The sequence below is a fragment of the Phyllobates terribilis genome, unplaced genomic scaffold (genome assembly GCF_046119375.1).
Source record: "Phyllobates terribilis strain yellow unplaced genomic scaffold, ASM4611937v1 Scaffold_7__3_contigs__length_470593459, whole genome shotgun sequence".
In the NCBI taxonomy this organism is placed as follows: Eukaryota; Metazoa; Chordata; class Amphibia; order Anura; family Dendrobatidae; genus Phyllobates; species Phyllobates terribilis.
Genome location: NW_027362767.1, coordinates 78,241,646 through 78,256,679, shown reverse-complemented (window position 1 = coordinate 78,256,679; position 15,034 = coordinate 78,241,646). Strand labels below are relative to the sequence as shown.

Here is a 15,034-nt window from a genome sequence, read left to right as displayed (position 1 = left end):
GCATAGGATTTGGCGCATTGGGTAAATTAAATAAAAATTTGGGGTTATTTGTCGTCAAAATTGAATATTTCCAGTCTTAAAGGGAATCTGTCACAAGGTTTTTGCTACTTCATCTGAGAGCAGCCTGATGTTGAAAGCAAGACCCCGATTCCAACAATGTATCCCTTAGTTTACTGGGTGCAGCAGTTGTGATACAATCAGAGTTTTTAGATGTAGCAATGCAGCAGAGCTCAGGAAGCTAACCCAGCCCACACCACAGCTCTCTTGTACATTGTCTATTGACAGTGAGCTACTTATCAGAGGAGGAGGTGTGGTTGGACCAGGGGGCATACAAGCTATAGTCCAGGCAGTGATAATACCCTGGTGATAAAACATTAATTGTATTGAAACAACAGCACACAGCCTAATAAGTGACACATCCCTGAAATCTATGTGTCAGACCCTACCTCATGCTGTCCTCAGATTACATAGAAAAAACATTCTGACACATTCCCTTTAAGGTTATAAATACAGTAATATTTTAATATCTACATTTACCCATAAGTAGTTTTAATCAAAATTATTATGAACACAAAGACATTTGTCCAGGATTAAAAAAAAAAAATAAAACAAAAATGCTTTTTGCCTTGTCCATTGGCTAAGCATGCTGTTCTCTTCATCAGTTGGGGGTTTGGATCGTGAAACTCCCCACAATCAGAATGCGGTGGCATATCCTAGCACTGTGTCATGACTGTGTGAAATATGTAAACCCCAATTTTTTGAGAAACTGAAGCTCGAATAATGACTTGATACAAACATACATTTCAGATTGAAGAGAAAATCCATGAGCTGTCAGAGCTAATGGGGCTGGTGTCTAACACCTGGAAGAGGAGGAAGGAGATCTACGACGAAAACCTGGAGATACAGTTATTGTGGAGGGACCTGGAACAAGCAGATGGATGGCTCAACACTAAAGAACCCTACGTTTTGGATTCCAACTATGGGGTAAGAAATTCCGTTTTGGTGGACAAACCATTCTAGAGCTTTATCTAAAATACAGAAATAACGAATATTATACTTTTATTTCACCATTGGGAACCAACAATATGTTTGGCCTCTTGTTTCACCTTGATGTAATATTTTAGCAAATATACTGTATATTAAAGGTGCTGTCTAGGATTAGAAGAAATTATCACTGCATCTTTCCAGAAACTGCGCCACACACAACCTATAGACAGGTGCAAAACTTTTTTTTTTTCCTTTGAGAAAGCAAATATTTTTTTCTTTTAAATCCTGGGCAAATTTAACTTCTTCTTTGCTTCATTCAAACTTGAATGTGTCAATGTAGAAGAGGGTCTTCCCTTGTAAAAGTGATCGTTGGGCCTGGTTAATTATAATGTCTTAAAGGGAATCTATCAGCTGATTCTTGCTGCCCAAAACACGGGCATCATTAGTCAGAGCCTGGCTGCACAATTGCAGCCAGGTATTAACTTCCCTCAAATACAACAGCGTTTCAGAGAAAACTTGGTTTGAAGGTCCAGCCAGGGACCTGTCAAAATTCCTGTTGTCTTTCTACAGTTTGATCACTAGTGGCTGCTATTGTTCATCTTAATAATTATGCTGCAATCCCACTCCTTACCACTGAAGGCTGCTGTTGTGTTCTTCAATTGCCTTTTACTAAGATGGCAGATTCTGAACCTTGGGATCCATCTTGTTTCCTGTTTGGGCCTCTTTAAAGCCACATGGATTTCTCACTCATTGCTTGAGTATCCTGTTATAATACTGGTGTAGTACTGCTGGAAACCAGTGGCTGAAGGAGCACAAGCAGGAACAGAACGTGGTTATAGATGTACATGGATATAACAAAGGAGTTGTAGGGAATAATTCGTAGATGAATGAAACAGTCTGGGAAAGAATGTTCAGGAGCTGAGACTGGAACTAAGCTAACAGCTAGACACAATACTCAAGCAATGAGTGAGAAATCCATGTGGCTTTAAGTAGGTCCAAACAGGAAACAAGATGGATTCCAAGGTTCAGAATCTGACAGGACCATAGGCAGAGATGAGAATAGTTCAGTTTCTCCCTGTCTCCATTCCAGTTGATTGACAGGTCTCTCCTGTGTGTACATAAGGAGAGACCTGTCAATCACCTACAGCGGTGTCAGGAGTATCCGGCTGGGGGTGGCACTGGACTGATTTGGTCTCTGCCTATGGTTCCAGGCTGAATCGTCTAACTTTATTTTCTCTGATATGACAGAGTATTTCAGAAAGAAACATACTTGTCTGCAATTGTGTATCCAGTCCCTGATTAATGCTGCATGTGTTTTGGGCAGCATGAATCAGCGGATATTTTCTCAAAGAAGAAGAACTAAGGACATCTCTTGTAAAAGCCGGTTAGGGTTATACCAGTGTGACAGGAAACAGGAAACTGGTAGACCCAAATATGCCAGTAGATTGTAAGCACTTTACAAAAACGAACAAACCCCAAAACAATATAACGTTAATTTCTAAAATATTTTATTTAACAGAGCCTCTACAATGAAGTAGTTGATATGCCCACAACGTTACATCATTGTTTATCACTGAACTTTAACTTTTTTAATTTTTTTTTTGCCTGTCACCCAAAAATTAAACAGTAACTTATAGGTACATCAAAATGGTGTATACACATGTGAACAAGACCCCATGTTACTTTTTTTTTTTTTTTTACATCATTGTAGTAGATGAAAAGCGGACACATTTTATGTGGTCTCGAAACCTTAAAAAGTTTTTCTGAAAAGGATAAGAGTCTAGAAGGTAATAATTTTTGGATAACATTTGGTTTTGGTCCTGCTAGGACTCCGTACCACATGTGGAGGACCTCATAAAGAAGCAAGAGGAATTTGAAAAGATGCTGGCTGCCCAAGGAGAGAAGTTTGAGACGCTGAAGAGGAAAACAAAGGTCAGTATTGGCTTCATGTAGACTATACATATACGGTGAATAACTGGCAGATGCCGTCACCTGTACGGTGCCAAGAGAAAACGTTCTGCACACGTCACCAGCATTGTCAATATAGAGGAGCAGCACACAAAACTTAGCATCGGTATTCACTATGGTCTGTAGTAAGTTATGGTCTGAGCATCTTTAGAATGCTATATAGCAAATCGGATATAGAAAACTATGGATCACTATTTGTTCTTGCAAATTGATGTGGCCTAAAGGAAGAGAAAAATTCTGTCATATATAAAATTAAATACATATGAATATTATTGAATACATTTTTTACATCTGTAAATTATTGTAACGTAAGATAGCTGCGTAGAATGAATATTTATGGCCTGGGCCATTGTTGTATTCTGCAATTATCTTTATAAAGTATTGGAGCTTCAAAACCATTTTTTAGGCTCCATTATGTTTAAATTATTACAAATACATTTTTATTGCATTTTTCCAAAAGGACTTGATTAAAGTGACCCTACCCCGCTCCTTTGTCAAAGATAATACTCCCTTTTATCCCCTCTCTAAACTATTTCCCTAGAGATGGGTTTATGATTAGATGAGAAAACCTCTTTAAGTGGTTTATCGAGTGGAATAATTTGGTTTAAGGGTCCGTTAATTGACACCAAGACTCACTTTACATCTTGTATCTTTCTTAGAGAGAACAGAACTTGTCTAAGCAGCCTGACTTTAATGAAAAAGAACCAAAGAAACCTGAATCCTTTATCAGAGTGCCTTCTCTAAAGAGGAAGCCATCAGCAGACAGAAGAGGATTTCCCCAAAAATTGGGAAGCACAAGGGGTCTGTCTAGTCGACCTGCCGCGGAATCAGTAGGCACCACACAACTGAATACTCCAGTAGTTTCTGGTGGCTTGCTGGACAACGTAGATGGCAAGAGCAACACAACCAAGACCGAGCAAGAGCCAAAGACATTGAGTGTCCCAAATCTTCTAGATCTCCACATCCCTCCTTTGGAAACCCCCATTACATTACCTGTATCCCAACCAATCAGGGCATCCTATCAGGAGCTGCTGTCTCCAGTGCAATCATACCAAAGCTACAAAGTGCCAATTACAGAAGAAATCCTAGACCGTAGTCCATTAATTGCTTTAGAGGACACCAAGTACCAACCCAAGGAAAAGTCCCTTTTAAATCCAACAGATGCCTCTATATCACTGTCACATAATTCTGCCCTATCCTCCGAGAAAACACAAAGTGGTGTTGTGGTATGTGGTCTGTATGTGTATTAAAAAAAAAACCCTGTGTTCATTGTGTAATATAAGTTTTCAACATCCTTTGTCTTAATATATGCATTGCATGTGCTCTGCAGGAGGAGAAGCCATCGGTTGGACTCGGTGATAAACTTTCAAAAGTTCCAGTTCTCTTTGACTTGATTCCTGAGACGACACCCATCACCGCTTTGGTAATGTCATTTTTGATCTGGGAATATAGGGCATTTGATTTAGATTTTAGTATCTTTCCTGCATATTTTTTCCGGTGTTGCGTTGTCATTTTCATCAGGTGATTAAATAAACCGTCAGATTGAAACTGAAGGAGAAAGTAATCCCAGTGCTTGCAAGAGGAGCATTCCCATTTGTCTGGCGAATCTGTTGTTACGCCGGCCAGGTCCACAGGCCTGGTACAATATTATGATATAGTGGTAAAAAAATGAAATAAATAAAACACCCTGATGACAACTGATGATTTTTTGCATCAATTGTCATCCGATGATTTGTATCCGGCTCAAAAAACTCAACATGATGCAACTGATGTAGGTGAATCCAGCATAAGACATTGTAAAAAATGGATATGTACTCACAAAACACAATCGCTCTTTAGCGCTTTCAACATTACAACCCTGACTCGCTATGCAATTAATGTAGACAGCTACTTGGCTCCGCGTTAATTGGGCAACTCCTCCATTTCAATGCAAAATGTATGAACGGCCGTGCTACACTGATTATGTAGGCGCTGTACATTAATTGCAGGGCATTTTCTAGCTAGTTACATCTGTATTGCCTAACGTGGTGATAATGAGACATATAACTGCATCATACATAATCCGTTATTTCATGCATCCATAACTAATAGTCATAATGATATATACATGTCCATCTGTTACTAGACACTAAAGTCATGAGGTGTCAATCATTGCTGATTTCAAATCTTCAGAAGTCGCTGTATATAGACCATATCTAGTTATACTTCATCAGTTGTCACATAATTATTTTCCATTGTAATAACAACCTCAGAACTTGTGACAAATGAACAGTTGGCTTGTTAATAATTGTAGGCCAATATTAGATATAATTTGTTAGCAATTTATGTTCCTATCTTAAGCAATCATGGCATTTCGTCAGGATATTCCCGCTAGATGCAGCGCCCTTTGGCAGATTAGTGGCTTACCCTTTCTCTACTAGGTTCAGTGGAAGGGTGGCAAGCATGGGAGTTACAGAAAGGATTAAAATCTACTTGTTACTTTCAGTGGAAATGACCCAAATGCTTGAGATAGAAATACACTTTCATTATCTAGCCCAGCGGTAACAAGTACCTAAATGTCGATGATAAATTAATTTCTTACTATGCAGGAGGTGAAGCCGGAATATTCTCTGCCGAAGGTGAAGCCGCAATATTCTCTGCCAGAGGTGAAGCCGCAATATTCTCTGCCAGAGGTGAAGCCGCAATATTCTCTGCCGGAGGTGAAGCCGCAATATTCTCTGCAGGAGGTGAAACCGCAATATACAGTGCAGGAGGTGAAACCGCAATATACAGTGCAGGAGGTGAAACCGCAATATTCTCTGCAGGAAGTGAAATCGCAATATTCTCTGCCGGAGGTGGAGCCACAATATTCTGTGCCGGAGGTGAAGCCACAATATTCTGTCCCGAAGGTGAAGCCGCAATATTCTCTGCCGGAGGTGAAGCCACAATATTCTCTGGAGGAGGTGAAGCCGCAATATTCTCTGCCCGTGGTAAAGGCGCAATATTCTCTGCCGGAGGTGAAACCGCAATATACAGTACCGGAGCTGAAGCCGCAATATTCAGTGCAGGAGGTGAAACCGCAATATACCATACCGGAGGTGAAGCCGCAATATTCTCTGCCAGAGATTAAACCGGAGTATTCTCTGCCTGAGGTGAATCCGCCAAATACTCTACCGGAGGTGAAGCCACGATATACCATGCCAGAGTTGAAGCCGCAATATTCTCTACCGGAGGTGAAGCTGCGAAATACCGTGCCGGAGGTGAAGCCGCAGTATTCTTTGCCGGAGGTAAAGCCGCCAAATACCCTGCCAGAGGTGAAACCGCGATATACTCTGTCGGAGATGAAACCACAATATTCTCTGCCGGAGGTGAAGCCGCAATCTTTGCTAGAACTTAATGTGGATTTCCCAAGTGGATCATCAAGAATATCAGATCTACCTACACCACCTTCTCCAGTAAGTGCAAAAATGTCACATAATGACCAGTAATTATAATTAGAGATGAGCAAACATGTTCGGAAAACGTTAGGTTTTGTTCAAGTTTGGCACGAACATTGCACATTCAGATTCATGTTCCCGAGGCTTTTGCGCAAAAATCGGCAAAAGTCGGCCAGAATACGAACATCACTGGTTTCCCACAATGTCATCTGCGTGACAGTACAAGAAACTGGTTGTGATCGACAGTAACATTGTAACCGCGGGTCACAGTGCTGCTGGATCATGCTGTCAGGTGTCAGTGTGATCCTGCAGCTGAGACAGTGACGGACGGTTAAAAGCTTACCGCTGGTCATAGGCACCGGCTGATGGGACTACCCCCATTAGCTGGCGCCTGCTGACACTTATTAACAAGAAGCGCAAGCGCCGATGATGGGAGGAGTAATCTCTCATCAGCTGGCGCTTGCACAGTAAAAGTGAAAGTAAAAAAAAGTTTAAACTAATAAATAATTATTTAAATAAAAATAATAAACACATTATACTCACCTACACCTAATCGCCGATGTTCTCGTCCCCTGTAAAAAAAAAACAAAAAAAACACCATATACTCACCTTAACGCCTAATCCCCGATGCCCTCGTCTCCTGTAATAAAGAAAAAATAATAAACCTGTCACGCAAGTTGAGGGAAGGAATAAGTGTACACCGACGGGAAGAGGGGGAAGGGAGCCCAACAACTAGGGAAAGGGGGAGTGGAGATCCCTAGGCAGATCAAATATCACCCTGCCATCCCTAAACCTAAACCCTGAATGTCCCTAGAGCTTGGCCCTAGATAGGAAAGGGACTTCAATGCGCAAGCGCCGGCTGATGAGAAATTACTCCTCCCATCAACGGCGCTTGCGCCCCTCGTGAATAGTGTCAGTAGGCGCTGGCTGATGGGGGTAGTAGTCCCATCAGCCGGCGCCTATGACCCGCGGAAAGCTTTTTACTGCGGGTCACAGTCACAGCTGCGGGATCACACTGACACCTGACAGCATGATCCCGCAGTGCTGTGATGGTAATGATGTTACCGCCGATCACAGCCCCTGTGCGACAGTGCGGGAAACCAGGGATGTTCGGGTGCCTGAACACAAACCTTTTTTTCGGGTTTAGTCAACGAATCCGAACATCAAAAGGTTCGCTCATCTGTAATTATAGTACATACTGCAACCTAACATGCATATGACATCATCCTCACTATAAAGAGGTGTATTGAATAAAGCTTTTTGCAGTACAAAAAAACCAAACACATAGATTCTGCAAAACCTTACACTGAAAAACTCAAAAAGTCCACTTTGTACCACAACTGAAGTTTTGGTTTGCTGTCTTTTCTTTCCTGACAGAGTCCTTCCTTGGATAGAATAATTAATGGATTCATGGAGACAAAGCAGACCCTTCTGCCAGGGGGAAAGGTATAAACCATGAACACTGTTATAGGTTTAGTAACAGAAGTTCTTATTTTTCCTACTTTATTCCTTCTTAATTACTATGACATGCCAAAATGACAATACTAGCAGCCACTGCAGCACTTTCATATAAGGGTGACCATTTTTTCAATCTGATTATTAGTTTATACATTTGTCTGTCACTTTGCCTTGTGAAGCCTTTTAACCCATCCTGACCTCCAAATGAAGCCGTTTTTTAAATGCATTTATATTGAACTACTACATTTTTTATTTTTATCCTGCCATAGGTTTTTTTTTAATACACCTTTTGTATGTTTTAATAAATTTTTTTTTTGGAACGAACAACATCTTTTTTTTCATCAAGGACACAGCACCATGTCCACATTCCTCCCAACTTATCTACATTGAATAAAAGAAAGCAAAGATCTTGAAAACTAAGAAAAATGAAGTCTATGGTACCCAGAAAGTTGCAAGCAATGAAGTTTTATTTACCTAAATCAAGACAACATATTTAGCTCTAGTGAAATCTTATTTCAAAATATTAATAAAAATGTATCTGTGACATGGCAGGAAAGGAGACGATACATTGCTTCTACAAATCAATTTCTCGCTTTTAATCTATATTCTGTATGAAAACCATGTACTGCTTGTATTACTGTAGGAAAATCCAGCCAACTACTGGAACTCATACTTTGTCACAATGCGAGGAAAGATCATGAGCTTCTATAAAGGCAAGAAGGATGAAACTAAGGTATTGTGTCCTAAAGGCTTTGGCTATAGAAGTGTGGCATAATATATGTGCCCCAGTCTTATTCCCCTGTATTGAAAGTGTTGTCATGTACTAGAGAGATGTATCCTAAAAGCTATGCTTTAGGTTATTGAACCCTATGGGTAATTTGGCTTGTACAGTGTATTCACTGAACATGAACACATATCATACTCTAAAAAATGCTATGTAACACCAGGGGCACATGGCTAACGTAACAGTAATGAGCTGGAAGAACATAGAAAATCAAGTAGAACAATTAAATACTTACTGTCACAATCTATTTAGTTTTGATCTATCACCAGAGGTTATTGTTAGGCCACCAGTTGCCACAGCAATTGTGCTGCAGGGAGCCAATATAATGATAGAGGGAGCAATCTCCCTCTCTCACACTCCTTAGATGCTGCAATTTAAATTGACTGTGGCATCTAAGGAGTTGATTGATCTGCAAAAACTGACTGCCTTCAATCTCCTCTGAACGCTATTAGACTGCAGCTGCCCCAGGAACACGATACCCGGGTGAATAATCGCTGTCTTTTCACGGTCCTCATGGAAAGTGGCACATGAAAAGGCAGCGATGTGACCAGAAGTGGTTAATGTGGCATCTGAGTCACAGCACAGAACTGGATAGAGGTAAATGATGAAATTATTTCTACAGTAGCGTTCACCATTTGAAAGGTTTATCAGTCGCCAATGCTAAAAATTATATATAATGCGTGTAATATCTCTTTTAGAATGAAACTGCAATTCCTTCAGTTAACTTGGTGGGCGCTGTCTGTGAAAGAATATCGGATACTGCGGAAAAAGTAAACACCTTCTGTGTGAGGTACTGTTCAGACTGGTATCCAGCCTTAATGAGGGGAACGCATATGGCTTTATTATCATCACTGATTTTAGGCTACTCCTATTTCCACAGTTTTGAGGGGCAGTGCAACCAGGGTTATATGTACTGGGGGTGCTGAGAATAGAGGGATCAAGGTCCCTTTTGTTTTTCTTTTTCACTTAGGTTCTCTCGGATACTCAGCGTGCAGGGAATTGCAACATGGCTTCATTTAACGTGGATCTGTCACTAGACTTCTCAAAATAAAAACCACACATTAAATAGATCTCTTAGACCAGATAAGGATGGTATACTGGTTTTGACAATCAATATCAGAATAACTTTATAAACCTAGTTTAATTTACAAGTACCTCAGTGTCCCTCCTCCTGCTGAGCTCTCACACTTCTCTGTACAAGCTGCAGCTTTCTGTCAGTCAGGATGGGCAGAGATTGAATACACTTGGACTCCTAAGCGTTCTCACTTTTTAGCTTAAACGGATTTCCCATGAACAAAAGTTGATTTTAATCAATAGATCTTGGAATAATAATAAGTTCCACAATTGGATGTGTTTAAATAAAATGTTCCTGTACTGAGATAATCTTATAAATGTGCCCCTGCTGTGTACTGTGTAATGGCTGTGTCTGACCGTGCAGGAACATGGTCTGATCATACCACAGCTCCTGGGCAGGGGAGGACACAAAAAAGTATATAGACATTACAGCAGGGGATTGCAAATGATTCTTTCTTTGAAGTAAAACATTGTTTAAAAACAGGCAGGGAAATGTTTTACCTCACAAAAAAAATCACCTGCAATCTCATGCTGTGATTTCTCTATAATCTTTTCCTTCCTCCCCTGCCCAGGAGCTGTGGTATGATCAGACCATGTTCCTGCACGGTCAGACACAGCAGGGGCACATTTATAAGATTATCTCAGCACAGGAACATTTTATTTAAACACATCCAATTGTGGAACTTATTATTATTCCAAGATATATTGATTAAAATCAACTTTTGTTCGTGGGAAAACAATCCCTTTAAGTCTTAAAATGCTCATTTTAATATGATTACTGTAGCCTGGAAAGGGAGGGAAGGGGAGTAGAGGAGCACTATCTAAGCATAGTGAATGTTCCAAAGATGTATCAAGGTGAAATTAGTATTTTCTCACCTAGTGAGGTTGTTCAGTTAGGCACAACACTAAAAATCGCTTGTGATGCAAGAAATCCTTCAAAGGGCTTGCTGCCAGTCCAGTATGCCATGAAAAAATGTATTTCCTGAAAACCTTTTCAGCATATGATAATGGAGGGAATATTGATCCAGAGAGGCGCTTCCACTGATGGAATGAGGACTCCAGGTGGAAAAAAGTGGTAAAAACATTGTGGAATTATATATCCCAACATAGTCTATTTAAAAATTATTTTATTTAAAAAGTACAAGAGTTACACTCAGAAATTAAAACACAACGCGTTTCGGCAGAATCAGACACCTGATGACGGCTCATTCAGCTGAAACGCCTTGTGTTTTAATTTATGAGTGTAACTCTTGTACTTTTTAAATAAAATAATTTTTAATATGGTACATTGGGATACATAATTCCACAACGTTTTTCCACCTGGAGTCCTTATTCTATCAGCGGAAGCTCCTGTCTCGATCAATACTCCCTCCAATATGATAACTGTATACAGCTATTCTGACACATATTTTCAAAGTATGTACACCAGCCTCACCAGGTCTAAGAGATCTATATATTAATGTATGCAGTTTTTATTGTGAAATCTGATGAGTAATCCTCTTTAAAGGGAATCTGTCACCCGGTTTTATCTTTCCCAACTGAGAGCAGCATGATGTGGGGAAGAGACCCTGATTGTAGCTATGTAACTTACTGGGCTGCTTGTTGTGGTTTGATAAAATCACAGTTGTATGAGTTGCAGATTTATAAGTTCTCTGACTGCTGAGCTCTGTATAACCCTGCCCTCACCACATATTGTCAGCTTTCTGTGTGTGCTGTGCATAGGCAGAAAGCTGCCAATCAGTGTTGGGGGTGGAGTTGGACTACTTGGAAGCAGGTTTGTTAGTCCTCTAGTAATAATCTCCTGCTGATAAAATAACAATTTTATCAAAACTACAGCATGCCTCTATATTATGCTGCATTCAGATTAGTGGCAAAAACCTGGTGACCACTTTCCTTTCAAGTGCAGTTACACTGAAAGGACTTCTTGAATGAGAATCCTTAGTAATGCTTGTTTCACAATAATCGTGCAGTGAATGAGCAAAACACTCGTTCGTAGGGTGAAATAGTTTTTTGGTTTGCTTAAAAATCATCATTCTTGACAGCGCATCATCCTATATAAGCAAGATGCGCGCTGCCGAGAACAATGGCAGTCTTTGCACACTGAATGATCTATTACCCATCTTTCAGTAAACGGATCTATAAACTTTAGTCTTAAAGTGCACCAGATTTATCGAAGTGGTTAATGCTGTTAGACTAGATCATCTAAAAAGCAGATTTGTCAAAGTTTAGAACTTCTGTTAGTTGATTTACTTTGTGCCACAATTTTGGGAAATAGTTTTACATGATAAGTCTCTTTTCAGGAAGACCTCTTACACTGGTCAGACAAAGCACAGAAAGTATTTAATAAAGGCGCAAGTCATCATTTTTATTTCTTCACAAGCTCTGGTGCAATTAGCTAGATAAAGGTCTACCAATATGTATTTTTATATATTTTTTAACCTCCAGTTGCTATATTTTTGCTTTAACTTGCATATATACTGTTTTGTTAGGATGAGAAATAAGAGACAGCAGTAGCAGCTTTTACAATATGAACCCTTCAAAGTATGGCCCTTAAAACTATAGCCTTTCTCTATTTCTAGGGCCACTGATGGATCTGAATACTTACTTTCAGTTCCCACTGTTAAAAAGATGGAAATCTGGATCCAAGCAATTGATGGAAATGCCAGTAAGAATTTGTTTGTGATAATACTATTGAATCTGAATTTTAAAGAGTCTTTGTCAAGTTTGTAAGTTATCCCCTATCCATAGAAAACCTTACTGATTACTTGAGAAAGCTTAGTGGTCTCAATCTCAGGATCGGCCCCACAATGATCATTGGTTTCCCACTATCCTATGAATAGCGAATAACTTTAAAAACTTGGTAGAAACCCTTTAATTTTTGGGTATTGTAACTTGATAGGTATGACAACCCAGAAAATGTCACCCGCCAGTCACCCAGAATGTGGAACTTGTGTTCACCATTCTCAAGATTGTGGCCAGGAGGAGTTGAGTAGAGCAGCAGGTTGTATGTACTACTGTTCAATTCAAGTTTATAACACTTTCAAAGATAACCAAAGTGCAGCACGGAGCTCATCTTCGTCTGATGTGTTCAGATTTATAGACTTGATTCGCTCAGATACGCTCTGCTCCTCCATTCAACTTCTCCTGGCCAGCGGTGGTATCAACACCAATTTCTCAGCTATCACCTGTTATAGGGCACATCAAGCAAGACTCTGTCTCAGTGTAAAGGTCCATTTACACCACAAGATTATTGAGATTGAGCATTTCTCAGTAATCTTGCAGTCTAAATGAGATGCCAATCGCCCGATGAATGAACAAAATGCTTGTCTATCATGGTATGTCTCCTGCTTTCTGTTGAACAGAATATTCCTCACAAACCATTGATCCAAATTCACACTTGTTTATCTATCTTGGTATGTCTCCTGCTTCCATCCCCTGCTGTACAATTATCAAACTTTTCTTATTATCTCTTGTCTCTTAATTTATCCCTTTCCTTTAATTGTCTGATCTGTCTCCCTATGGCTCCACCCTTCTGTTCTCATCTGGTACCTTTCATGTGGAATTAAAGATATATAAATTTAGAGCTTTAGGTCTTTGGGTGCCTCTTCTCAAGTGCCTCTTTCAAAAGCACATCAGAAATATACCAGAAGTGAGCAGAAGGTAAGAGCAACAACTGTTTACTTACTATGCTCACCTCTTTATCTTTCCATACTTAGGCTGTGTGCCCACTATGCGTTTTTCAAGCGTTTCTGCCGCAGAATTTTTGCAGCGAAAACGCTTAAAAAGTGCTTGGTAGTATGTGCCCCATGGTCCCCAATGATAATCCGCATGTGCTGTGCACATGCTGCTGAAATTTCCGCTGCGGATTATCATTGCAGAACAATCCGCAGCATGTCCATTAATTTTGCAGACACGCAGCATAATCGCCGCCATTGACTTGCATTGGACATCCGCATCACTACATGTACACACGCGGATATCACACGGTTGGTACCCACGTCTGGAGAAGAAGAGACTCTCATCCAGACCATTGTACCTGTAAAAAAAAAGAATTTAAAATAAAAAATAAAGATTATACTTACCTTCTGATGTCCCCCGGCCTCCTCAGCGATGCGTGCGATGTGTTGGGCGGCTCGCGGTGGTGTGAAAGGACCTGACATGACGTAATTGAGTCATGTGACAGGTCACGCGACCGCTGACGTCGGCGATCGCGTGACCTGTCACATGACTCAATGACGTCACCGCAGGTCCTTCACACCACCGTGAGACACCGGGGAGACCGGACGCATCGGAGAAGGAGAACGGGGGCCATCGGAAGGTAAGTATAATCTTTATTTTTTATTTTTCACCATTCTTATTCTTTTTTTTTTAACTAACTTGGTCACACTACTATAAATCCATGCCGTTTGCATGGATTTATATAGTGTGAACAAGTTGTCAAGCACTTTCCAAGTGATGCTAAAATTGCTTGGAAAAGCGCTTGATAAACCGCATGCAGAAATGCATGCAAAAATGCTTGACAAACGCTGCTACCTGGCTGGAAAAACGCATGTAAAATACGCATGCGTTTTTCCTGCCAGGGAGAAGCGTAAAAAATATGCAGCATTTCTGCATCGTGGGCCCATAGCCTTACTCTTCCACCATGCATACTTATGCCTTTACAGTTTTTGACCCACTAATCCTCCTTACTCTCCTTCACTACTTCCAAACCTGACACTCTCCAAACCAATAATTATCACACCTTCCCTCTCTCCCACCTTCTCCTTACTCTCCCACATTACCTCATCTGCAGACCAGCTCCTCAACCTCTCAATCCTCCTGCTAAATCAAAAAACAACTCTCCTTCTCCCACCTCCTCTCCCTCTCTTTGCTTCTCCTCACTGCTGGTGACAAATCTCCCAATCCTGGACCTCCACAGTTGATGATACCTCGCTCCTATCAACCACCGCCTACTAGAAAATGCAATAATCCATGCAACATAAAACCCATTCCTTTGACCCCCTCCGCTGCGCCCTTTTCCTGGAGCACTTTGGAACACCCCCGTTCCGTCAGCAATAAGCTTTGTGTCACACATGACCTTTTTACCTCTCACAATTTATCCTTCCTGAGCCTCACCGAAACTTGGCAGACGCCCTCCGATATGGTCTCCCCTGCTGTGCTGTATTACAGTGGCCATCACTTCACCCACACTCCTCGCCCTGTCAATAGGCAAGGTGGAGGAGTGGGTTTTCTCCTTTCTAACAACTCCACCTTAAACCCAATCCCACCTCTACCCTCCCTCGTCAATCCTTCTTTTGAAGAGCATTCTGTCCATATCTATTCTCCCTTCAACATCCAAGTTGACGTC

The 15,034-nt window shown here is 40.7% G+C and overlaps 1 protein-coding gene across 2 annotated transcripts in view; it reads left to right on the top strand.

The window, feature by feature from the left end:
* SPTBN5 (spectrin beta, non-erythrocytic 5) overlaps positions 1–15,034 on the top strand; it is a 466,593-nt gene that overhangs the window by 438,306 nt on the left and 13,253 nt on the right. For both annotated transcript variants that reach the window (XM_073638836.1, XM_073638835.1), the window contains exons 60-68: positions 808–984; positions 2,815–2,919; positions 3,615–4,181; positions 4,286–4,378; positions 5,544–6,389; positions 7,749–7,817; positions 8,473–8,562; positions 9,312–9,403; positions 12,267–12,352. In XM_073638836.1, coding sequence (XP_073494937.1) covers positions 808–984; positions 2,815–2,919; positions 3,615–4,181; positions 4,286–4,378; positions 5,544–6,389; positions 7,749–7,817; positions 8,473–8,562; positions 9,312–9,403; positions 12,267–12,352 — 2,125 coding nt within the window. The remainder of the gene's footprint in view (positions 1–807; positions 985–2,814; positions 2,920–3,614; positions 4,182–4,285; positions 4,379–5,543; positions 6,390–7,748; positions 7,818–8,472; positions 8,563–9,311; positions 9,404–12,266; positions 12,353–15,034) is intronic.